The sequence below is a fragment of the Mus caroli genome, unplaced genomic scaffold (genome assembly GCF_978045245.1).
Source record: "Mus caroli unplaced genomic scaffold, Mus_caroli_1 scaffold_5, whole genome shotgun sequence".
Classification (NCBI taxonomy): Eukaryota; Metazoa; Chordata; class Mammalia; order Rodentia; family Muridae; genus Mus; species Mus caroli.
The window spans coordinates 112,103,977-112,129,108 of NW_028227260.1; the positions used below are offsets into that span (position 1 = coordinate 112,103,977).

Genomic DNA, 25,132 nt, shown 5'->3' on the forward strand with positions numbered 1-25,132 from the left:
TGGAAGCCCTAACCTGCAATCTGATCATATTTGTGTATAAAGTCACTAACGTTAAAGGTAGAGAGTCCAAATCCAACAGGAACTATTATCCTTATAAGAGGACAAAGAGAAAGTGCAAATGTATGTGCACAGAAGAAATGTCATTTGAAGGCACAGTATGAAGGCCAAAGAACAGAAGCTTATCAAAATTCAACCCTTCTGTTCCTTTTCTCTTCAACTTCTACCCCGCTACACTCCTTCTACCCCACCCTGACTCCTCCCCAAATCTGACTCCCACCTAGAACTGTGAGATAGACTGGCTGAAAATTTGTAAGGCAATACGAACACTTTGAAACACTTGTTTATTTTCAAGCACTTAGAATTGGGTTATACACACTTGACCATAACGGAGAAAAGGAAAGCCAGTCTGCTCACGCATTGCTGGGCCCAAGGTGCGCATTGGCATTGTTACTTATCTGAAGACCATTTTGTAATCATTTTTAAAATGTAAAACTGTCCATGACTTTTGAGCCAATGATTTAAAATTTGAAAAAAAATCCTATAAAAATTCAAGATCCTCTAAAATAATTGGAAGAATACTAGTTTTGGAACTATTTGAGAGAGAGAGAGAGAGAGAGAGAGAGAGAGAGAGAGAGAGAGAGAGAGAAAGAGAGAGAAACAATCCAAATGATTACCAGTACACATCTGGACTTGAAAATGAAATGAGTTTCTGTTACAGACATACAGTAAAATCTTATGTTTCCGTTAAACTCTATGTGGTAGTGCTATATCCCTGACCACATGTATGATCAATGATATTTAGGAAAGTGTGTATGATGTTCACTGAGTATATAAGATGGTTGCCTAATCTGTACTACAATCTGGGTTTGCTCCCCAGAATCAAATAACACACATCTATGACTGTGTAGAAAAGTCTCACAGAGTATACCTCAACTTATTAAGAGCGGCAGTGGTGGACCGACCTTGCTTAGTTTCGATGTCTTCCTGTGATCTTCAATTTCTCTGCATGCATTAGCTTTATTATCAAAAATGTAAGGACAAGTAAAATATTCACTGTTTTAGAGAAGAAAACATTAAAGTATGGAAAAGAAAGGCACATAAACTCTATGCCATAGAGCATGTTATCACTGCTCTGTTTTCCCCAACTAGAAAAATTTAGCAGTGACTCAGATCTGTGGCCATGGAGGAAAATGTACAGATCTCAACAAATGAAAATAATAACATCTCATAAAAGCTTTCAACACTGCTACTATGAAAGAGCTTGCAGATATCTTCAGAGTGTTGCCTGTACAGTAAATACATTTGCAGTAAAAACAACCTAAACTGATTATCTATGAAATGGATTGTCAGTAGAAAAGTGAGTCTAATTTTAATCTACCCAGTCTTAGTCCCGTGTATTTAACAAGCACTGTAAGTATTTTAAAAAGCATTTTACCCAATCTTTTGTAAGTTCATGTATAACAGTGGTAATGAGGACCCTTGGCTCTTCATCAAAGACAGAGAAGCTCATTTTAATATTGTAGAAGGAAACTGTAATTAAAAATAAACAGGTTAATTTTAGTTATTTACATCAAGAATTCTGACTTTTTGTCAGGTAGTAGGAGCACACACCTTTAGTCCCATCACTCAGGAAGAAGAGGCAGGTGAATCTCTGTGAGTTCAAGGCCAGCCTGATCTACAGAGCTAGTTCTAGGATATTAGAGGTCACACAAAAAAGTGCCCATTACAAATAAAAAGAAAAGAAAAAGTGAAGAAAGAATGAAAAAGAATGAAATCTGACTTTTGAAAATTAGATCAGAAGTGCTCTCCACTATAAAGCAAACAAAACATTTTTTATTCCTAAATTTTGCTTAGTTTAATATCAAGAATTGGCAATTTTGGCCACATAACCAAGAGGAAAATTTTGCTTTGAATATCTGTCCATTTCCCTGTGTTTCTACACAGTTTATGGACTTGTGGCAACCCCCTAAATTCTCTTTCATTGGCCAACTGGTGTCCAGCTCATCCAACAGTCACAGTAAATGCTATGACTTAAGATAATTTAATCTAAAAAAAAAGGTAATTGTCTCCCTATTGTCTTCCTTCCTCCTTTAGAGTTTTCTCTATGTTCCTCTTGATCTTGTCCTGTTATATCTTTATTTTGAATCTTAAAAGTTACAGACCCGATGCTCACAGTCAACCACTGGACGGAGCACAGGGTCCCCAATGAAAGAGCTAGAGAAAGTACCCAAGGAGCTGAAAGTGTTTGCAGCCCCATAGGAGGAACAACAATATGAACTAACCAGTACCCCCAGAGTTCCCTGGGACTAAACCACCAATCAAAGAAAACACATAGTGGGACTCTTCGCTCTAGCTGCATATGTAGCAGAGGATGGCCTAGTCTGTCATCAATGGGAGGAGAGGCCCTTGGTCCTGTGAAGGTTCTATGCCCCAATATAGGGGAATGCCTAGGCCAGGAAGCGGGAGTACGTGGGTTGGGAACAGGGGGAGTGGGGAGAGGATAGGGGATTTTCAGAGGGGAAACTAGGAAAGGGGATAACATTTGAAATGGAAATAAAGAAAATATCTAATAAAAACTTTTTTAAAAAAAATTACAGACCCAAGCCAAGGAAATGGCTCAGCAAATACAAGCACTTGCTACCAAGCCTGATGATCTGAGTTTGATTCTTGGGACCCAGGGGCTGGAAAAAAGATGTGACTTCTACAAGTTATTTTTCATCCATAAGCACACAGTGATATGCACACACCCACACACATACCTACACAGATAAAGCAAGCAAGCAAGCAAGCAAGCAAGCAAGCAAGGAATGACTGGAGAAATGACTCAGCAGTTAAGGACATTTGTTGCTTTTGCAGAGGACCTGAGTTTAGTTTCCAGCAACCACATGATGGCTCACAAACCCCTGTAACTCTTATTTCCAAGGGATCTAATACCTTTTTCTGGCCGCTTTGAGCACTAGGCATTCATGGGTCAAAGATACATACGTGTAAGCAAAATATACATATAAGATAATATAAAAATAACATAAATTATTTAAATTAAGCAAAAGTTGCAGAACTGTCCAATATTAGAACAACATGGGAGTTAAATACTTCCTAACTATGGATAACCATTTATAGCCAGCTAGATGTTGTGATTAGAGAGGGCTCAGACCTGCACAGAGAAATTCAAAGTACAAGGTACAGTTGTGTGTGTGGTTGGTTTTAATGTGTGTGTGTGTGTGTGTGTGTGCTCTATTTGTGGTAAGCACCATCAGACCTAGTGGCATATGGTTATTTATTTATTTGTTTATTATACATATCGGTGCTTTGTGTACATGTATATCTGTGCACCTTGCTCATGCCTGGTCCCTGAGAATTCCAGAAGAGTGCATCAAATCTCCTGGAATAGTAAAATCTCCTAAAACTGTAGTTCCATGGGGGGTTGAGCCTCCATGTAGGTACTGGGAATTGAACCAGGATCTTCTGGAAGAGCGTACAGTTCTCATAACACCTGAGCCATCTTTCCAGGTTTCCACCTCCAGTATGATTCTTTTACAGGGTAAAGATGAGTGGCCTAGCCTGTGTTCACATGGGCAGAGTCACAGTCATGACATCAAGAACCAAACAACTGTAAGGAAAGCTTCAAAATTGCATAGTGAGTGAAGAATCATCTGTAATATATTTCAATAAAGACAAGAAATACAGCTAGAGAGTTCTGTGCTAGACAAGGTACGTGTGTACCAATACTCTTAGGGAGATAAGAAACACATACACCCTCCCCACCCCTCTTTTCTGCTTTCAGAGAACATGGAGAACACATGGCCCATTGTTCATACACTTTGTTAAGGATATATGGATAAAATACCTGTAGACTCTCTGGCAGTTGGTGAAGTAGATGGTTGTGTAAATAGAGAGGAAAATATGGAGTCCAACCATGTTGTCTCAAAAGATGAAGACACTAGTGAAAACCCAGTTGCTGTAGAAGGATGTGCCATTTCAGTAGACATCTGGGGAAATGAGGTTCCTATATCTGTGGGTGTAGTAGTGACTGTACTCATAACAGTGTCCAGTGTAGATTTAGAAGGAAATAAAGTGTGGGATTCTGATGTAACTGGGACTTTACTCCATAGAGATGTATTTGTAGGGCTAGATACAGTCAGAGAACCAATAGATAGGTCATGCCTTGTTAGAGAAGGTGATATACTCGTTCTACTAAAGGACATGGGTTCAGACATAGCTGTGGAGCTGTCAGCCCCAGTAGTTCTCAGGGAAGATTCAAGGAATGTAGAAGTGTGTAGACTGTCATCTTTGTCGTTTGAAGGTATGGGCGGAGAAGTCAAAGAGTTAGCAGTGATGATGCCCAGTGTAGTTGTAGAAATGGCTTGGGTGGCTATGGTGGCACTTCCATCAGATTGGGATGCCATTGTAAAGTTAGAGTATGTTGCTATAATATCAGAAGCTGGAAAAGTGGATTCTGACATTTCTCCTGAAGATGAAGTTAAAAGCTGAGAAGGAGTAAATACGGATGCCCAAGAGTCTGAAGGGAGACTAGATGAGCTCCAAGTAGGGGAGGTAACCCTGGAATTTACAGAAGGATTTGATGAAAGTGTGATTCCAGGGGTTACAGGCATGGCTGTTTTCTCAAATGTGGGCAGAATAGCAGCCAAAGTGGTAGGGGGAAATGTGGAAGATATTGACAATGAAGTACTCTCAGAAATCCCTAAAGAAGGAAGGCTTTCTGATGTGGAAATCAATGGCATCACTGTAACATCCCTAGAGACCAGACTGATCTGAGAGGTTGTGGATGTTGCCAAAGTCCCAGAAGGAGAGTGCAGAGTCTCTACTTCCATTCTGTTGGGTGTCATTACCTTTGTTGTGAAAACTGGAAAGGGAGAGTCTTCGACTCTTTGTGTGTTTCTGGACGTTGTAAGCAGAGCCTGGGCGATACTAGGTGTGATTCCTGTAGCCCATGCTGTATATTCATCCATTTGAGATGCAAGTGGAAACTTGGCCTTGGTACTATGAGGTGAGTAAAGATGTGATGTCAAGGAAGGTGGAGCTGTACTGGTCTGGGTCCACAAAGGGTGTAAAACAGGAGCTGTCACACATGGACCACTCTTTGTTAGTTCAGTTAAAATGTTCATCTTTCCAGTATCAAGGGAAAGGTGAGTAGGTGTGAGTTTTACACTTTCTGTAGGTCTAGGGGTTACTTTAAAGTTAGTCAAAGTTGGGGAAACCTGAGTATTCAAGAAAGTATAAAAACTATCTGAAGGAGTAGTTGAAAGCTCATTTGCAGGGATGGTGGCTCTGGAATTGGCATTAATGAGATCTGTTGCCCCACCACTGCTCGCAGTGATCCCAGGTAATATGTTCAGAGTGGGAGCCCCATTTTCTTGTGATGGTTGCTGGGTTGTTGAAAGTAACAATGAAAACACAGTCTTTGGAATGGAGGAAATAGGTTCAGTATTCTTAGAACTGGACAGAGAGGAAGAAGTAGCACCTATAACTGAAGTTGATATTCCAGCCATACTAATGGTTGGAATAGTTTTCATAGATAAAAAATCTCTCTGTGTTGGAGAGGAAATGTGTGCAGTTGTGTAATTGAGTGGTACCTCTACCACTGAGGAATTCGAGAAAGTAGAGGAAAACACTGTGCTTTGTGAAGTGGGCCCAGCATGTGCCACTGGTGTGGTATTCAATGTGGATGCTTGGGTGGTTTTAGTAGCCTTAGGGGGAAGTGAAGACAATGAAGTAAAGAATGCCCCAAGTCTTGTGGAAGTGTCAGAATAAAGCACTGTAGTTGAGAAATCAGAGTTATTAACTGGCATTGTGGACTTTTCAGACTTAAGCCCAAAGGTACCTATAGAGACACTTTTCAAAGTGCCTATGTGTATTGTTCTAGAAGACTTGGTCATTAGCATTGTATGGGTGTCAGAAACTTTTTTAGAGGTGAAAGCAGTGACATTGAGGGGCAACGAATCCATTTGGGAAATAGGAGTTGACACCTCCATAGACGTCTCCTTAGGAAGATTTGTTGGTTCATTTGGAACAGAAAAGACTGTAGTGCTCCCATTGGGAGTGATCATTGTAAAATTGGTGCTCAGTAGTCCAGTTGTGAAAGGAGAGAAGGAGTTAGGGAAATTCTCTGTGCTTCCAGAAGTGGAAGAAGCAATCTGTGTTGCTTCAGGTTTCGTCTTAAATGAAAGTAGGTATGAAAGAGTTGTGTTGATGAGCACAGGATGTGATATTCTAGTTGTCCTGGAAGCATCTACAATTGAAGTAGCTAGGTGACCTGTGGCTTGATGAGTCACAGGAGAGGAACTCATGATCTTTTCTACAGTCCTGGGAGGATATTCTGAAAGGGCACTTGTCCTTTCTTTATCATGAGTCAAAGATTTGGTTACTGTCTGAACTTGTGAAGGGAGTGCTGTTTTCTCAAGACTAGTTGACCCCTCTGAAACATGAACACCTATTATGGTGCTTGAGGACAAGGTTTGGGCAGACTGTGTGCTCCCAGAAGTAGAAAATGTGGTTAAATTCCCAGAATATGAATAACCAGGAAGAATTTCTGAAGGCAAATGTGTTTGGTGGCTGGAGATTTCTGTGGTCTCAGAAAGTTCTGTGTCTGTCATTTCCCAAGGGAAAGTGCTCTGGGAGTCCAAAATAAAGGAATTTTTGGATGGAGAAATCTCTGCCACCCCTGTAGTTCTGAGGGTTTTCTCCATGGAGATGTTGGTCTGTTCTTTGTCAGAAGATACCATAGAGGTGGCAAACACTGACTGTGTGGAGACTGGTGTATTCACAAAATATGTGGTAGATTCATGGTTTACTGAGGTAATAAATTTATTGGCAAAGGTGTTAGAGGGCATGGCCTCACCACCAGCAGAGGTCCCTGTGGGTCCAGAAGCCATAATGACATCTCCACCACTACTAAAAGCATAGGGAAAGCTAAAATGAGATTCAGATGGTGTTGCTACTGATGTAGATGTAGTTGAGCTAACATAAGTAGAGGGTACAATAGTAATGTTATTAGGGGAAGGCCTTGAGCAGACAAGAGTGTGTATGGATGGACTTACTGAGTCAGACGAGATGGAGGGAATGGTACTTATAGCCTTAGTTATCACAGGAGTGGGAGGTCTCAGTGAGGATACCAAAGTCTCTCTCAGAGAGGAAATTGCCATGTGTGCTGCTGTGGAAGAGATCGCTGTGACCTCTGAAGTGGTATGAAGTAAGCCTCTGTGCGTAAACATGCTATCACTAATTGTGGAAGCTGTTGGACTCACTGGTGGCACCAACTCTGTGGTCATTGTCACTGTTGGTAGAGTTGAACCAACCGAGGGCATAGATGTAGTGAAATCCCTGGCCAATGTAGAAGGCTGAGACAGGGTCACCTTAGTCTCATCAAAAACCACCATAGTGGTTTTAGGAGAGGTGACAGCAGAGATATTAACTGGCAGTGAAAACGTGTGTGTAAGCAGTTGGGGAGTTACTAATGCATGAGTAGAGGCAGTCTGTGGAGACAAGATACCAGCAGACAAAGATGCAGCTGTCCTCTGTGAAGAATTAGTGGAGAAAGTGACTCCCATCGTCTTCATTGTTGAAGAACTTGGAAGTTCAGGTAGTGCCTGGGTGCTTGCAGAATTGGGTGATGAAACTGAGTTGCCCTTGGATTTCTCTGAAGTCCAATCTACTGTGTAGATATGGGTCGAGTTAAAGCTTTCTGTGGTTCCATTGTGTGAACTCTCAGGCATGCTTTCCTTTAATTTGGTTGAAAACCAACTCACTCCCACCTCTGCAATTGCAGTTTCTTTACTCAATGCAGTAGTCAATTTTTCTATATCTGTAAAGGGGGAAATAGTGACAGAAGCTGTCACCATTTGTTCTGATTCATCTGTCACTTCCAGCATTGTTGAAAATGGAGAAGCCTCAGCTACTATTGATATAGTTGACTTTACCTTAGGATGACGGGAAGTGGTTTCTTTTGTCACAGTGGTATAGACTCTCTGTGTTGTTGCAGACATAGGCAGAGGGGCCATAGTATCACCAAATGAGCTCACACCATTTGTTTCTATTTGTATTGTCTCAGAAATGCTCTTCTCTGTAGAAAAATTTGGTTTAATGTCAGTGAGGGTAGATGTATTCACTGATGGAATAACTGGATCACTTGAAATTGAGGAAAATTCATTTGCAGCTACTGTGGGCATAGAGTTGCTTTTCAATAGTAAGGTGGTGAGTTTAGATTCAGGCTGGCTGGCTATAGATGTGATTCCAGACACACTTGTGAAATGACTAAGCCTCTGGGATGTTGGTTTGAATAGAGCTGTTGTATAACTGGCCGTAGTAGCATCAGAGCTGGTAGTCACCTTGCTCTCTGTGGATGCTTCAATTGGTGTGACGTTAGTAGTCATGGATGAATGATCTCTATTAGTGGCATTACCTTGGAATGGTAATGTGAGAGTTTTATTAGATGTGAATGTGGGTATAGTGGTTGTATTCATAGAGTTCAACAGGTTCTGACCTGACTTAGAAGTCCAAGTGGTCTCATTGGTGAAAAACTGATAGTCACTTTTAATTGTTATAGATGTAAGAACTGATTCAGATGCATTATATGTAGAAGGTGATTTAGTAAAAGTCAAAGCAAGCATAGGCTCATCAGTTGTGGGTGTATCCTGGGTGTATGCTTGCCCTTCCATGGTAGGGAAGAGTGAAGCTTCAGCCAATGTAGGGACAAGTTTGGTTCTGGGGATTATGGTTAGGTGTGTACTCTGAGCATCAATAGCTATCTGTTCATCTTGAGTTCTGGTGATTGGAGATGAGGTAATGGAAGAAATGGCCATGAAAGCGGTTTCTTTAGGCATGGAGGCAGATAGAGCATCCTCCATACTGGGTGAAAAGACATCTTGGAAATTTGTAGAGCCTGACTCTGGTTTCACTGTTCTTGGGGCAGATATGGTCTGCATAGGCAACACTGAATGGACTGTGAATGAGATTTCCAAATCAGTTGTTGACAAGGTAGATGCCGCCTGAATTTCAGGAAATGTAGAACTCACAGGAGAAGCTGTGGAGGTTAGCAAAGACTCTGGTGGGAAGGTTGATACAATCCCAACATCAGTAGTAATAGGTGAAGTCTCTTCTAATGTGGACCAAGACACAGTTCTGGCAGCTGAAGATACAAGAAATTCTTGCCCAGATTTAGAAGTATGGAGTATAGCAACATCTGTGGATTTGTGCTTGGGACAAGGTGTTGGAGCTATGGATGTTGATTCATTCAAGAATAAAGTTGTCTTCCCAACAGCTGACTTGGACTTAGTTGTTGAAGTTTCAGATACAGTATAATTCTTAGTAAATACAGATGTGTCAATTAAATCAGTAGCTGTAGCTGAATGAAAGATCTCAGTAGCCATGGCCTCCACCCTTTTTGATGTCCTTGTTTTTCCTAGATATGAGTGTTCTGTTACAATCTGGGTAGGCAGAGGGATGGCTGTTGAAGTAAACAAGGTATCTGTTAAAAATGTAGCTGTCTCAGTTGTAGATGTCTTCAAATCTTTGGATGCACTTACTGTTGCTAGAGGTGAGGGTACTGTATTAGCATATGATATGGCTGTACTGTTGATTGTAGAAACAGCCATGCCTTCTGGCAACAGTGTGGATGAATGTGCAGTCTTGTGTGGGTTAAGTCCAGTAGTTTGGGAAGAAGTTGTTAGGTCTATTTGCTGTGAAACATTTGTACTTGTTTCTTGAATTGTCATATTTTCAGAAACAACTGAAAAATCAGAAAGCATGTGTTACTTTCGATTCAGCCTTGGAAATTAGGGACAATACTTTAAGAAAGAGCTCTATAATTTCTTTTCATTTGAAAGAGAGGTGTCAGATATAATCATGTTGTTTGATTACTTAATTTTTCTTAAAATGATTTTCTACTTTGTAAATCTGATTTTCATAATACCCTGGGTAAATAACTAGTAGGATGACATCTATTACATAGTATCTGTATAAAAGATATGGGCACTTGTACAAAACTGTACACTGATTGAGGTGATTCACCTTTGGAAAGGGACCTATCAAAACTCATGGAAGGAGAAATCAATAGCTTGATTAGTTCACATCCATTACTAAAACCCAATTGTGAAGTTAAAAATCTACCCTCAAACCTCAGGTTTAGATTCACTCAGACGCAGTTTTAGATGCTGACTCCATAGCTTGAACAATTGTAGCTGTAGTCTATCTCTCTGTGCCTCAGCACCTCCCTTTGGGGTATAAAAATTATAATCCCACCTTATAAGACTTCTCTGAGACTTGGGTAAATTACTACATGTGAACCATCAAGCTTGATGTCTATTGTGTAGAAAGCAATAAAAAATAGTCACTTTGATTTTGAGTTGATTCAATCTTTTTTCTTTCTTTTTTTTTTCCCCCACACAAGGCAGACTCCTGCTACATAGACCAGACCAACCTCAGTTCCTAACCTTTCTGGTTCAAGGAATTACAAGCTCACATTCCTATGACCAGCTGCCTTGGTCAAATTTCTCTCAGTCATTTAAACACTGAGGATTGAAAATGGTCTTATCTGGAACCTCAAGGTTAAATAGTTTTGACAGTTTATGTGTGTGCATATGAATATATATTTATTGATTATACTTCCTTGTATATGTTGTAAATCTGTAGTATAAACATTATAAATACATGTAATAGGATTCTCAACCGCTGTGATAAAATAAATACAAACTTTAATACTTTCTAGCACCTAATATGACAGTACTTTGAAGACCATAGAGCATAGTTTATATTCCCTTTCAAGTCAATTAAACTTCACAAGTATGGTGAACACTGTTAGAAGTCTTTTGAGAAAGAGAAAGCTTTCCAGCATGCTTGCAAAAATAATTCACACTCTTATTTGAAAAGTTACACATTATTGAAATATTTTGCTCATTTTTTGAGACAAGGTATCACTATTTAATTCAGACCTAAAACTAACTATGTCGCATAGGCTAACCAAATTCATAACTTTTCAAGCACTGGAAAACACAGGTATGTGCTACCACATCTGGATTGAATCATTTTCTTTAAAAAAAATAGACAAAATAATATTTTAAACCAAAAAGTAAAATGATAAGATTTCTAACAAAGCCAACAATGGAATATAATCAGACTCCAAATATCTTTGAAGTATAATAAAAAAAAAGAAAAAGAAAATCAGTACAGCAAAAGAGCAAAGCTGGCTTGAAGACAATGAAGAGTGAAGAATATGGATGGATGGAAGAAAAGGTCAGTCTAGCTAGGAGTGAGAGGCATTAGGTATTGAGTACTGGTGATAACGTCTGCAAATGAGGCTGGGATCTGGAGGAGAGGTAACACACTCTCATGTATGGAACAAGTATTCCAAGCCAAGTGCTGTTCCTCATGTCATCTTGATTAGTCCACTTTTTGTGGGAAATATAATAATTACTCTATTTCAAAATTGAAGAAATAGAGCACCAGAAAGTTCACACAATTGGCTCAATTTCATCTTGGAAATTCAAGGTTCCCCATCTGTACCTCTCCTATATACCTTTATTTGCATATTGAAGCATGGACAGACCCAGTTTAAAAAGGATACATTTCTCCTTCTCTAGAAACTCAGGATAGTCAACCTCAAATGAGCCTTCCACAGTGCCTTCTACTACGTCTTTCTGTTCAGTTTATGCTGCTATTCTACAATAACCCTTTCAAACATGCCCCATTGTCAAATACCACCTCCACATGTTTATCAGATAATCATGCCTCCTGCTTCAAAGGAAAAAGTAATTGAGATCATCAGACAGAAGTTCAACTGTAATTTGGATCCTGTCATCCGCTATTTCTCAAACTTTGCCTTTTTTTCCCTAATGAGCTTTTCCCTTCTGATGTAAAACTTATTCTCCTCTCTTGCAATAAAAATGAAAATGCCCCATCCCTCTGGCCCATCTTTCCCCATCACATCTAAAATTCTTTAAAGTTATTTATGCCTGATATCCCCACTCCTCTGGCTCCTTACCTGGAACAAGCATTATTCTAACCCCTCTTCTTTCATTCTATGGTTTTTACCCACCTACATAATCTATTTACATCAACGAGTCTCATCTCTCTCTAGACCAGATCTCTATTCTGAACTCCACACTTTTAAGAACCAGTCATTTCCTTGGCCTTATCTTTTGGTTAGTTCATTAATGTCTCAGACTGAACACACCTTAACTTGAACACATTATCTTCTGCCCATATTGGGTCTTCTAGTATTTCTTCACTGAGTAGTCCATTCAGTTATGCTAGCCCAAACATTCTTTATGTGCCTCTTCCATTCTCTCTCTCCAGTGCCAGAACTAATCTATCATCTCGTCCTGGGTAGCACACCTACTTTGTAGCCTTTAATCACATTAATTTCTTTGTATCTCCATCATTTACCTTCCAACAGCATCATTCCCCCCCTTTTGTTTGTTTTTCTATTATTTTTTGAGATTTTAATATAATTATATTATTTCTCCTTTCCTTTTATCTTCCCCAATCCTCCCATATACCCTTCCTTGCTCGCTTTCAAATTCATGGCCTCTTTTTTCACTAATTGTTGTTATGTGCATATATGCATATGTATATACAAATATATTCCTAAATATAATGTGCTCAGTCTGTATAATATTACTTGTGTGTATGTTTTGAGGGCTGACCATTTAGTATTGGCTAATCAATTGGTGTGTAATACCCTGGAGAAGATAGTTTCTCCTACTCTCAGCATTCCTTAGTTACCTGTGAAGTCTCAGCCACTATGCTTGAGTGCCTTCCATTCTGCCTCAGATTTTAAAAAAAAAAAATTGGAAATGTGAATCTCACATACACAATTAAGCGCGCGCGCACACACACACACACACACACACACACACACACACACTGAGGTCCCTTTAATGTTTTCCATTACTCACAGAGTAAACAAATATATTATTTAAAGGAGCCTAACTATGCATGTTTGAGTTCCTACCTAACTGGTTCCTGTAAATTTGTGCTAAACCTTACCCTTCCTTCTGAGCTTCCATCCACAACTCTCATCTCCCCCAGTGCTTAATGATTACTTCCACCATAAGAGCTTTACATGTGCTGTTGCCACTATTTAGAGCTTCTCTCATAGTTTGTCATGTCAGTGACATCTACTCAGCCTTCAGATATCAGCTCATTTGTCACTTCTTCAGAAAAGCCTCCCTCCCCAAATGCCCATGATAAGCTCAAAGCAATCTAGAGGAGTATTGCGATATGACTTGCCTCATTCTTTGCTGCTGCAGGTTTACTTGTGTTTCGACATGGCTGCCTGAAGATATGTGAACCAAAGCATCATCTTTTACTGTGCACCATTGTAAACTAAGGTTCTAGTGAGTGCCTAGACCATGATATATGCTCAGTATAGAAAATTTAGCTTACTAAATAAATGGAAATGGTGAGGTCAAAATAGTCTTTGCATCTACTGCCACTAGAGAGGAACTGCTGGCGAAGCATGGTACCAAAGAAGATTAAGAGACAAAGAAGACGGAGAACACTCAGAGGTCACACATTTCGCTTTTGGGAAAAAAATCAGAGGACTGATAATGTTCACGGAAATAAGAAACCATCCTGTTAGACCTGCATATGTGCAACTTGAGGTAGGAGTGAAAATGGCACTCAGTAAACTGCACAAGTGAGTCACTGTAACTCTTCAATTCAAATCTGTCAAAATAAAATCATGCGTATTTATCTTAGACAAATTGGCACTTTGAATTCATCTTCCTGAGAAGTGTATTATCTATGATGTAGAAATAATTATGGCAGAAGACAACTACTATCTTATGCCATAGTCTTGATCATAATTAATTCTGCTTGCATATACAGAAAATCTGAAGTGCTTATAGAATGCTTTAGGATCATCTTGTCATGAAAAAGTAAAAAGAATCAGAAGTCTTCAATCAACTATATAGACCAGTTAATTAAAGGACATTGGTAAAGGGGAAAGCCAAAGTTAACTAGGAGGTACATCTTACCTTAAACTAATGAGAACATTCTTTTCACCTTCAGAGTTTCGTCCTGTCAGGGCTTGTCAGAGGGGCATTTTGTTTCATTAGAACACAATTTTAAGATTCCTGTTTTTAAATGTGGCTAAAACCATAAACAAAAGGAGAAGTGGCAAGATTTGGGCTACCAGTTTTACAATGATTTCATTTCACCCTATTGGATTTGCAACTCTCTACTAAAGTATCACTTCTAACACAGAGGAGACATGTGGCAACCGGAAGCTTGAATCACTTTATGAACATGTTAAAACTACTGACATGAAGACTTTACCATTCCCACTCCCTTAGTAATTGAGCTGCACTCAGATTTTGGGGGTGTTTGTTTTATTTTTGTTTGGAGGGGACTTTAAATATCATCATAAAAAGCCCGTTATCTGCTTACACAACATTTAGAGCACTATTAAAGTAACCTGTAATATGTAACAAAAAACAGTCTTGGTTTTTACAAAACAGGGGTTAAGACTCAGAAATAATTTTATCAGAAAGAGCTGAGTCACAACTATAACTATTTTTACTATTTCCTGTAAGCATACCAAAAAGAAAATGAACATTTAGGGGGAGAGGTCACAAAAAGAAAGATTTGCAAAAAGAATGTGCATGCCTCTAATGCCAGTACTCCAAAAACAAAGGTAGGTGAACTCTGTGCATTCAAGGCAAGCCTGGTCTCCATAGTGAGTTCCAGCACTGCCATGACTACATAGAGATACTGTGTTTCAAAAGCCAAAAGGAAACAAAGACTTAGATACTTGTCAAGCAGGTGGGATTTTAAAGAGCAGAGATGGCTTAGGAAACAATCTTGTATTGATCCGTGGTAAGCAGAAGGTTGGGTTTGTATATTTCAGAAAACTTCCTATTGAACCTTTCAGATGCAAAGCCCTTTTTCAATCTATCATTTTTCTCCATAAAATTAGTAATGAAGACTCAAATCTTTATTCATTGAAAATCACAGAATTTTAGCCCACTTACTGATTGCGTTTTTGGGTTTTTTGGTGTTTAGGGTTTTAAGTTCTTTGTATATTCTTGATCATAGCTTCTGGCAGGGATATAATGAAGATTTTCTCTCATTGTAGGAGTTACCTCATTCTTGACAGGTTCCTTTGCAAAGCCTTTTAACTTCAAACTACCTAATCGGCCAGTTCTGAACAATATTTCCTGAGCTATTAGAGTCCTTTTCAGAAATGTCCTCCTTACCCCCATTATCTTGAAGTGTTTTCCCTCTGCTTTCCTTCAACAACCAATAAGCACATGAAAACCTGCTCAGTATCTTTAGGGAAAAGCGAATTAAAACCATACAGACCTTGTCTCACCCCAGTCATGATTTCAGTAACTGAAAAAACAAGTATCGGGTAATGTTGTCAAGGGTGTGGAGGAAAAGGAACATTAACACAACTCTTGGTAAAAATGCAAACTGGCCCAGGCACTATGAAAATCAGTATAGAGGAATGGAAGTATATATATATAAAACTACTATACAACCCAGCTCTGCCATGCCTAGGTATATACCTGAAAGGATCTGAGTCAGCATATACAGACACATCTGCACACCCATGTTTACCATAGCACTATTTATAATAGCAAAGCTATGGAATAAGCCTAGGTGCCCGCCAACTGTTGGATGAATAAAGAAAATATCCTACATGTGCATAATGGAGTTCTATTCATCCATAAAGAAGAACTATGCCCCTTGCTGATAAATGGATGCAACCAGAGATCATCATGTTGAATGAAATAAGTAAGACAGAGAAAGACAAACACAAAACATTTTCTCTCATTTGTGAGTCCTAGAAAAAAAGAATAGATACAAAAAATTTTATGCATATATATATGTAATAAAAGATAAAGAGAAACTGGGAGAAGTAAAGAGAATAGAAGGAGAGAGAAAGAGGAAGGAAGAACTAGCACCCCTAAAGGCATGTCCCCAAAATATGTCAAAGCCAAGAGAAAGAATTGCAAAGACTCTACTCAAAATAACCAAAGAGAACCAACCAGTGATAATACTAAGAAGCTGAGTTCTACAAATGCTGAACAGCACAAAAAACAGCAATCATCCAAATAGCTCAAGATATACATTTCAGAGGAGGGCATCACACTGCTACACTAAAACATTACAGTGAATTTGCTAGCCCAGGAATGGAAACCCAATGGAGAGCTCAAATTACAGCCATTCCCTGAAACAATATCCACCTTAAACTTGTTCCTACCTCCAATAAAAACCAATCAAATATCAATAGCTCTTTAAAACAGGAATCTGGTAAGAATGGGGGATTGATATAGCAGTCATGGGGGGGGATTTTGCATCAAAAAGATTGAATGGGAGATTTGATTTTCCTGACATATAGGAACCCAAACTTTCATGGTTAAAATAGAGCAATATAAGAAGCGTTATTTTCCAGGAAATCTCTGGTATTTTCAACTGCTAAGTCTAGCAATCTGTGACAATGGGGTAACGAACATGTTCAGGGTCATTAGTGTGCAATGTGAGCTGACTGTGAACATAAACTGCTTCAATAATTTCATTGGTGCTCTTAATCCACGTGTACTTTGTGTTTTATTAAATTAAGCAGTGCAGACTTTCCCTATAGCCGTCATTCCAAAGACGTTAAATGTACAGGACTTCCACTTCATCAGTCTGCCTCTTTTCTCCTTGGGATAAAGTTTTTTTTTTTTTCTTATGGCCTCTAAATGGTATACTTATCGCCATTGAATATAATGGCTGTCCTGCTCAGAAATAAAATTTCACAAGTGATTGAGGCAGCTACAATGCTAACAATGTCAGCTCTGTCATTTTGGTACATGCTATCTACACACACACACACACAGAGGCTTCTACTTCCTGAGAACTAGTATTAAAGGAAAGGCACATTTCTTTTTTTTTTTTAAGTAAATGGTCATTTTTTTAAAAGATTTATTTATTTATTATATGTAAGTACACTGTAGCTGTCTTCAGACACACCAGAAGAGGGTGTCAGAGCTCATTATGGATGGTTGTGAGCCACCATGTGGTTCGGAAGTTGCAGTCAGTGCTCTTACCCGCTGAGCCATCTCACCAGCCCCGAAAGGCACATTTCTTAACTGAACAAAATGACATAGACTCACTTTTCCCTGCACCTCAACACTAAGAAGAACTAACTACAAGCAAGCCCTTTGGGGGGTTAAATGACCCCATTCACAGGGGTCCCACATAAGATATCCTGCATATCAGACATTTACATTACAATTCATAACCATAGGAAAATTACAGTTATGAAGTAGCAACGAAATAATTTTATGGTTGGAGTCACTACAACATGAGGATCTGTATAAAAGGGTCACATGAGGAACTGTATTAGGAACATAAAACTACAACAGGAATTAAGGGGTATCTGAACTAAGATTTAAGAGAGCAAGCCAGGTCAGCACCTACCACCTCATCATCATCAAGACAAACAAGCTTTTCTTTTCTTTTTCTTTTTTTTTTTTCCTGTTTGCTAAAAGCTCCCTTTTTTAATTAGATAATGCAGTCACATGGTTCAAATAGGTTTTTGGCAACAGAATATAGTCCAAGTAGGTTTACTCTCCTTCTGGATCAAATAGGAGGCTCTCTACCATCAGCTAAGGAAAGTATCTGGGCGTCCTGCTACCAATAAGCAGCCAAAAAAGAGCTCTCTGCTCCTGCCAGGACTGAGTTCCCTTGACTCACCAGTAGACACCTGGTTAATAGTACCTGGTCCTGGAAGACTTTTTCTCCCATTTCACCAAGAGTGTCTATACCCATAGAGAAACACAAACCCAAAAAGAGAGGACCAATAGAGCCAAGAGCTGCAAGTGCTCTGCCCTAGGCAGCTTCTTTGTCTCTGTAGCCCTGAGCTTTTTCTCCCCATTCAGAGACAAGAAGCAACTAACAGGGACCCAGGAGCAGCATGTGGCCTGGCCCAGGGAGCTTGATGGAAGGCTTCCTTTTTTGCTCAGAGACACAGAGAAAGCTAAATCAAGAGACATCACCAAAATCATACTGCCGCCCAACCTCATTGTAAGATAATCTAGACACCCTTCCTTAGCAGAACTTTTATGTTTCTCCAACAGCCAGAAACACCAGGGACCAGTGGGGGACACTGAGTCACAAAATAAACAATGTAATAAACAAAATAATAATAATAAATAAGATAATCATAGTAATTAATAATAATAAATATAAATAAACAAAGTAACACTGCAGAGGCTCTAAAATTTAATCTGTAGTTAGAAGTATAGCCCATAAAGGTAGATTAAGACTTGAGTGCTAAACAGCTGCCTGCTGAAATTAAATTTTTTAATAAGACCCAGACTCTCCTCACATTGACAAAACATCCAGGACACAAACCCAATTAGAACGAGAAAAGACAATCAAGTCATACTAACACCAAGAGGAACCAGGTGTTGGAACTATCTGACAAAGATGTTTATTGAATTTTATTGCCAAGATTTTATTGCACAAAGTAATGGCTTTCATCATAACATTTTCATGCATGCATATAATGTACATTAATAATATTTGGTCCTTCCTTTATTACACGCCTTTACCCCACCCCTATCTGAGACTGCTCCTCTTTTCTAATAGTCCCCTTCTGTTTTCATCTGTTCCATTTTCTAGATTCCACCCATGAGCAAAAAGCATGCTATATTCACCTTTGTCAGTCTGGCTTATTCTGCCTAATGTGACAATACAAAAACCTTTAACAAAATATTAGCAGCCTAAATGTAGCAGTTTGTAGAAGGTCTATACCATAGTCAAGTAGTGCTAGATACAGATGTGGAAGGCTTGTTAAAACCTGGGGAATCAATCAGCATAATCCACCATCTCAACAAATTAAAGAAGATGCTATGCTCTTACCAATTGAAGCATAGAAAGCATTTGACAAAATCTCACATCCGTTCATGATAAAAATCTCAGTGTGGGTAAGGAACAGAAGGGATTTGCAACAACTTGAAAAGAGAATTATTAAGAAGCTCTCAGCAGGGGATAGAGAGCTAGATAGCTCAGAGGTTAAGAACACTAGCTGCTCTCCCAGAGAACCCAAGTTCCATTCCCAGCTCATAACTAATTAATCTGCAACTCTACTTCCAGGGGACCCAACTTTCGCTTCTGGCCTCTGGGAGCACTGGGCACCCAAATAGTACACAGTCATACACACAGGAAAAACACATTCCAATACAAAGAAAATTTGAAAAGAAAAGATACCTAAAACAAACATCATCTATAACGGTGAAAGACTGTATGTTTTCCCATTAAGATTGGGAATAAGGCAAAAGTCTCACTACATTTATTTAAAGCAACATAAGCAAAAGAAATAACAAGCTCTAGAGTCCCCGGCTATAAGTCTTCAGACTTAGCCTCCAAACAGTGATCCATCAAAAAATAAGTTGATAAAGTAGACTTTGTCCCCAATTGGAAGCTTCTGACCTGTGCAAACCCTCTTGAAAGATACTTCTTCAATTCCATGGATCAGAAGTCCTTTTCAGAGTAGTTACTTTCAAAGTATGTATCCAACAATTACTGGAATATATAAAGAACTTTGGAAACTAAGTTGGGTGGCTGGGGAAGGAGAGCAGGTCAGGGAATAAGTGGGGGTGGGATGGATATGATCAAAACCCGTTGTATGAAATTCTCAAAGAACAAATAAAATTCAACAAATACCAGTTTTTAAAAACTAAGTGGCAAAACAAACAACTGCCCCAACTCTACTTTAAAAAGCAAAAGACAAGAACATTTAACAAACAGATGTCAAGCACAGGGAAAAGATGTTGAACATCATTGGGCATCAAGAAAATACAAATCAAGGGCTGGAGAGATAGCTCAACAGTTGAGAGTGCTGACTGCTCTTCTGAAAGTCCTGAGTTCAAATCCCAGAAACCACATGGTGGCTTACAACCATCTGTAATAAGATCTGATGCGCTCTTCTGGTGTGTCTGAAGATAGCTACAGTGTACTTACATATAATAAATAAATAAATCTTTGGGCCAGAGGGAACAGGGCTGGAGCAAGCAGAGGTCCTGAGTTTGGTTCCCAGCAGCCACATGATGGCTTATAACCATCTGTACAGCTACACTGAGCTCATATACATTGAATAAATAAATCTTTTTTTAAAAAGAAAGAAAATACAAATCAAAACTGCGATGAAATATCACTACACGTTTAGAAACAAAATTTATATAGGCAGCATGAAATGCTGGCAAGGAAGCAGAGAAACTGGGTTACTCTGATACTGTAGATAGGAATGAACATCCACCTGATCATCAGTTCCTTATAAAACTAAACCTGCAACTACCATATGGTGCACAAGGTGCACTAAGCACTGAACCACAGAGGAACAAAAACTTTGATTTATACAAACCCTATACAAAATAGTTATAACATTTTTGTAATAGCCCCAAATTGGAATCAGTCCAGGTATTCTCTACAAGTTCACAGGTTAGGGGAACATTTGGAAACCATCAGCATCATCTACAATGAAAAGAAACAAAATATGAATACACATAACCACCTACTCTGCAGACAGGCTGTGGGGGAGGGTCACACTTTAAGGAGTACATGCTGCAGAATCACATTCATGGATTTGGGGGGGGGGTTGTTTTTTCAACATTTATTTATTTATTTATTTATTTATTTATTTATTTATTTATTTATTTATTTATTTATGTGTATGCGTGCTTTGTCTGCATGAAGGTCTGTGCCCAACATGCATACCCAGTACCATCACAGGCCAGAAGAGGGCAGGGTATTCCCCATAACTGGAGTTACAAATGGTTTATGAGCTGTGAGGTGAGTGCTGGGAACCAAATCTAGGTCCTATGGAAGAGCAGCCTGCTCTCTTAAAAGCTGAGCCATCTCTCAAACCCCATATTTTTATGTTTTAAGATGATAAAAATTTAGAAATATAGGACATCATCATCAAATGACAGGGACTTGAGAAAAATATGTGTGGAGGTCAAGGAAGGACAGGAGCTGTGTTACACTAATTAAAAGTCCAGCATGAGGAAGGTCTATGATATAAAAACTACTCAAACTTGACTCTAATGGTGCACATATAAATATGTACTGTATAACTAAAGAAATCTGAAAATTATTGATCCATTATAGCAACATCAGTATCACTTTTCTTATACTGAGGTCTTAGATAATGTTCCATGGAGGTAAACAAGGAATCTCCAACTGCACTGCAATCTGCAATCCTTTCATTAAAATTCTTGGTTAAAAACAAAGCAAAGGGTGAGGTTGGGAAGATGGCTCTATGAATTAAAGCACTGGCTGCTCTTCTAGAGAACCCACACTCAATTCCCAGTACCCACATGGCTGCTCACAACCATCTGTAACTCTAGTCCCAAGGGATCCAATGCCCTCTTCAGCCCTCCTTGGTCACTAGGCATGCCCCCGGTAACAGAAATACGTTCGTGCAAAATGGCATACACATAAAACAAACAAACAAACAAATAATTTAAAAAGAACGAAACGAATACCAAGTTTTGTATTGCCAAGATACTATAGCAATATCAAATATCCTCTTGCATTGCAGGAACCCTAAAATCCATGGGATCCAGCCTCCCTATTTTGCCACCTTCATTCTGTTTCCTTTTACAACCAAGTGATCACTTCATAAATTGTATACATGAGCCTCATAGTATGGTAAGGTAGGCATGATCCATGCAAATTCACAGGGACCCATGGGCTTAATTGCCATTTGCTCTTTCACTCTAGATTAAATTTTGTTAGTATAATCATTTGGAGCTGGAGACCAGAGGTATAGAGCAGCTGAATATTTATGAGGCATTTTGTGGCAGATGTACCTGCCAACAGAATATTAAGTAGAACATTTACTAAGATACCAAATTCTGGTTGTGATTTGGATATATCAACTCATATTAAATCTGTGTGTTGTTCTAGCACACATTCTGCATCTGGCTTTTCTTTCAATCACGACCTCTGTAAATATAATTCAATGTGTTGATTAGATTTGTGAGAACTAATGGTGACCAGAAACTGCCACAAACAGATTTGCCCATGAGGTATGAAAATCCAAAATGACTATCACTATCTTTGAATAATAAGAAACTGTGTTGCCAAAATTGTGCTTGATTTCAGTTTTCAAGTAAGGAAATGAAAAAAATGAATCTTGTGTGAGAAAGACAGGCTACAGACTCCATCTATGAATCTATAGAATGTCACCCTGTGTAGGAGAATATCAATAAGGGAGGTCAAAGTGAACTACAAACTCTTCATGCTTATCGTTCCTGATGAAAAATGAGGATAGCAGAAAGAATTGATGTACAAGGGCAAGACCAAATTGTCTGTTAGCTCTAGAGCCCATCACCACAGAATTGTCCACATGAGAACTGTTAATTGGATAGAGGGATTAATAGTGAGCCAAACAAAGGCCTTTAGAAAGCACACTGACAATACAATCCATCTCTGCATATTTCAAGAATGGACAGTTCATAAAATAATCCAAGGCAGCTGGAGTGTTCTATCCATTAATAAAGCTCAACAAATCAATGCTTCCACAGCTAGAGGACTGCTCTGCTTTTAATAGACTGAAGATTTCCCAAGATGGACTCTATTCATATAATTTCATTCTGTTCAATAGAGGGGATTTCTCAAATACATAACTAAGAGGAATTTGATTTCTGTGTCTTTGGAAGACTCGTTGTCTTCATACATTCACACTTTAGAACAAATTCTTTTATGCATCATGTGTCTGAATGGAAATTAAGAGAACTGAAGTTTGTCATTGGTGCTCAATGGTTGCTTCAAGGATTTCTGTCACCACTTATTACTTTAAAAAAATCATGGAACTTTGGTGAAAGGAAAAAACTAGAAGCAAATGTTTGTCAGATGATGTGAATTTGTGGGTCCTTACTCTACGATATCCTTCAATAGCCTATACCTCAAAATTATCAGGGATTTCTATATTTTCTGAAATTGAAATATCACCAAGCTGTACTGGTAAATCAAATATATATATATGGATGAGACTATCTAATGATCTCAATAGTGAAAAATGAAATATTTGTGTCTAAACCAAATTTCTTTGTCTGCATGTGTGTCTAACAATTGATATTTTTGAAATGAGTCACTTAGGATAAGGGTTGAACTGAAAGGATATTTTACTTAGATAAATATTTTTGTATATTTATTTCCTGTGTGTATTTACTAATTTTGCCTGGAAAGGTATATTATTTTTAGATAAAGTTAATAAAATAACTGGCAAACTGGTAAGCGCAATAAAACTACTAAAGCTCACATACTTTTTCTGAGAAGGTGTTCTGAAAAATTTCAAGCCTAAGTATACTGAGATGCATACATGCATGAGGAAATTGGTTGTGGCATCATTTGTAGGTGAAACATTAAAGCAATTTAAATATACATCAATTGTAGGGCAACTAAATAAATTTATATATATATATATATATACATATATATATATATATATATACCGTGCAATATGGATAGTTCCAAAAATATATTTAAGTGTCCTTTTATGCCCATGATAATACTGTCAAGTGAAGTTGTAGAACAATATGTAGTTCTACATATATACATATATATAATTTTTTGAATTATACATACCAATATGTACTTATATACACCATAAAATATACTTTAAGAATAGAAATCTCTGTGGAAAAACTGAAGGGTAAGTTTTGCTTTGTATCTTTTTGTATTGTTAAAATATATTTTATTCACAACCATGTATATTGCATTGTGAAATTTTTTTAAATAAAGAAAGAAGCTTCAATCTCCCCCAGAAATAAATTTGTAATTCCTAGCACCTTTCCTATTATTATTTATCACCATGCTGTTTAAATATTCCTGTGTTATCTTCAACTGTCGTGAATACTTGTTCATTAAACCCAGACTAGGGTTCATGGTTTTCTGTGGCATATTCCCCCAAAGCCTTGTTCTCATGAATAGAAATATATATGCATATATATTTATGTGTAAATAGATTTATTGATATTTGTAACCTAGTAATATGCTCATTAAAAATTAATTTAAGGGTCATAATCCTTCTATGGATCGTAAATAGCAATTTATTAGACAAAAGCTAAAGCTAGGCAGGTTGTAATCACTCATATTTATCCGCCATTTTCCTAGCTGTCATATGGTCAAAACAGAAATAAACGGCATTTTATGCTATTACCCTGCCTTTAGTGATGAGGATGGCAGTGACTCAAGCTGCTTGCCAAATTCCCACAGGTAGGTTACCAGCACCAGAAAGTCCCTGTAAAGGAAGTCCCTAAGACCCGATAAGCTTGTAGTGGGCAGCACAGAGTCGCCTTAAATCAGTGGTCCTCAACCTGTGGGTCGAGACCCCTTGGGGAAGTGTCAAATGACCTTTGCACAGGGCCACCTAAGACCACTAGAAAACACAGATATTTGCATTACATTATTTCATAACAGCAGCAAAATTACAGTTATGAAGCAACAATGAAATAATTTTCTAATGTTGGGGGTCACCACACTATGAAGACTATATTAAAGGGTTGCAGTATGGGCAAGGTTGAGAACCAATGCTTTGGATGGTTTTGCATGGTGTGGGAATGCAAGGTACATGGAGACCTTGTGTCTAGACATAGATCTGTTCAAACGCCAGCCACAACCACTTACATGACCTTTTTCTCATCTATAAAATGCCTTGACCTTGGTAAGAACTTAGTAAAAGGCAGCAACCAATATTAGAATAGACTGGAAGCCAGAGCCTCTGTCTTCAGGGGAGGGGGAAAATCTGCTTTAGAGGACCTCAAGGGCTTTTTCAATTCAGTCTAGGTTACTGTGGCCCTCAGGTTAGGACCTTCTATTCAAAGGTTAAGAAAGAACACTTGTAGAAACATGAATAGTAGAAAGAACATTCGCTACTCTTACTTAATTATCATTTCCGATAATGTTTTTCTTCTGTTTGTTATGTTGGAATATTTTATCCACAAGGACTCAATCAGCCCAAGATGATGGGTTGTATATTAAAAAGTGTCCAGGAGAGAAAAATAAGTGGGAGGTGTATAGCACCTTGCCAGTAATTAGACTTGGTTACTTATCAGACATATGGCACAGGAGGAAAAGGCTACATTATGTTTTCAAAGGTTTCTGTAAAGTTTGT

At 38.5% G+C, this 25,132-nt stretch overlaps 1 protein-coding gene across 1 annotated transcript in view; it reads right to left on the reverse strand.

Moving 5' to 3' along the window:
* Adgrg4 (adhesion G protein-coupled receptor G4) overlaps positions 1–25,132 on the reverse strand; it is a 101,981-nt gene that overhangs the window by 74,181 nt on the left and 2,668 nt on the right. Inside the window, exons 2-3 of the mRNA XM_029473531.1 lie at positions 3,848–9,745; positions 1,436–1,530 (exon numbers count right to left, since the gene is read on the reverse strand). Coding sequence (XP_029329391.1) covers positions 1,436–1,530; positions 3,848–9,745 — 5,993 coding nt within the window. The remainder of the gene's footprint in view (positions 1–1,435; positions 1,531–3,847; positions 9,746–25,132) is intronic.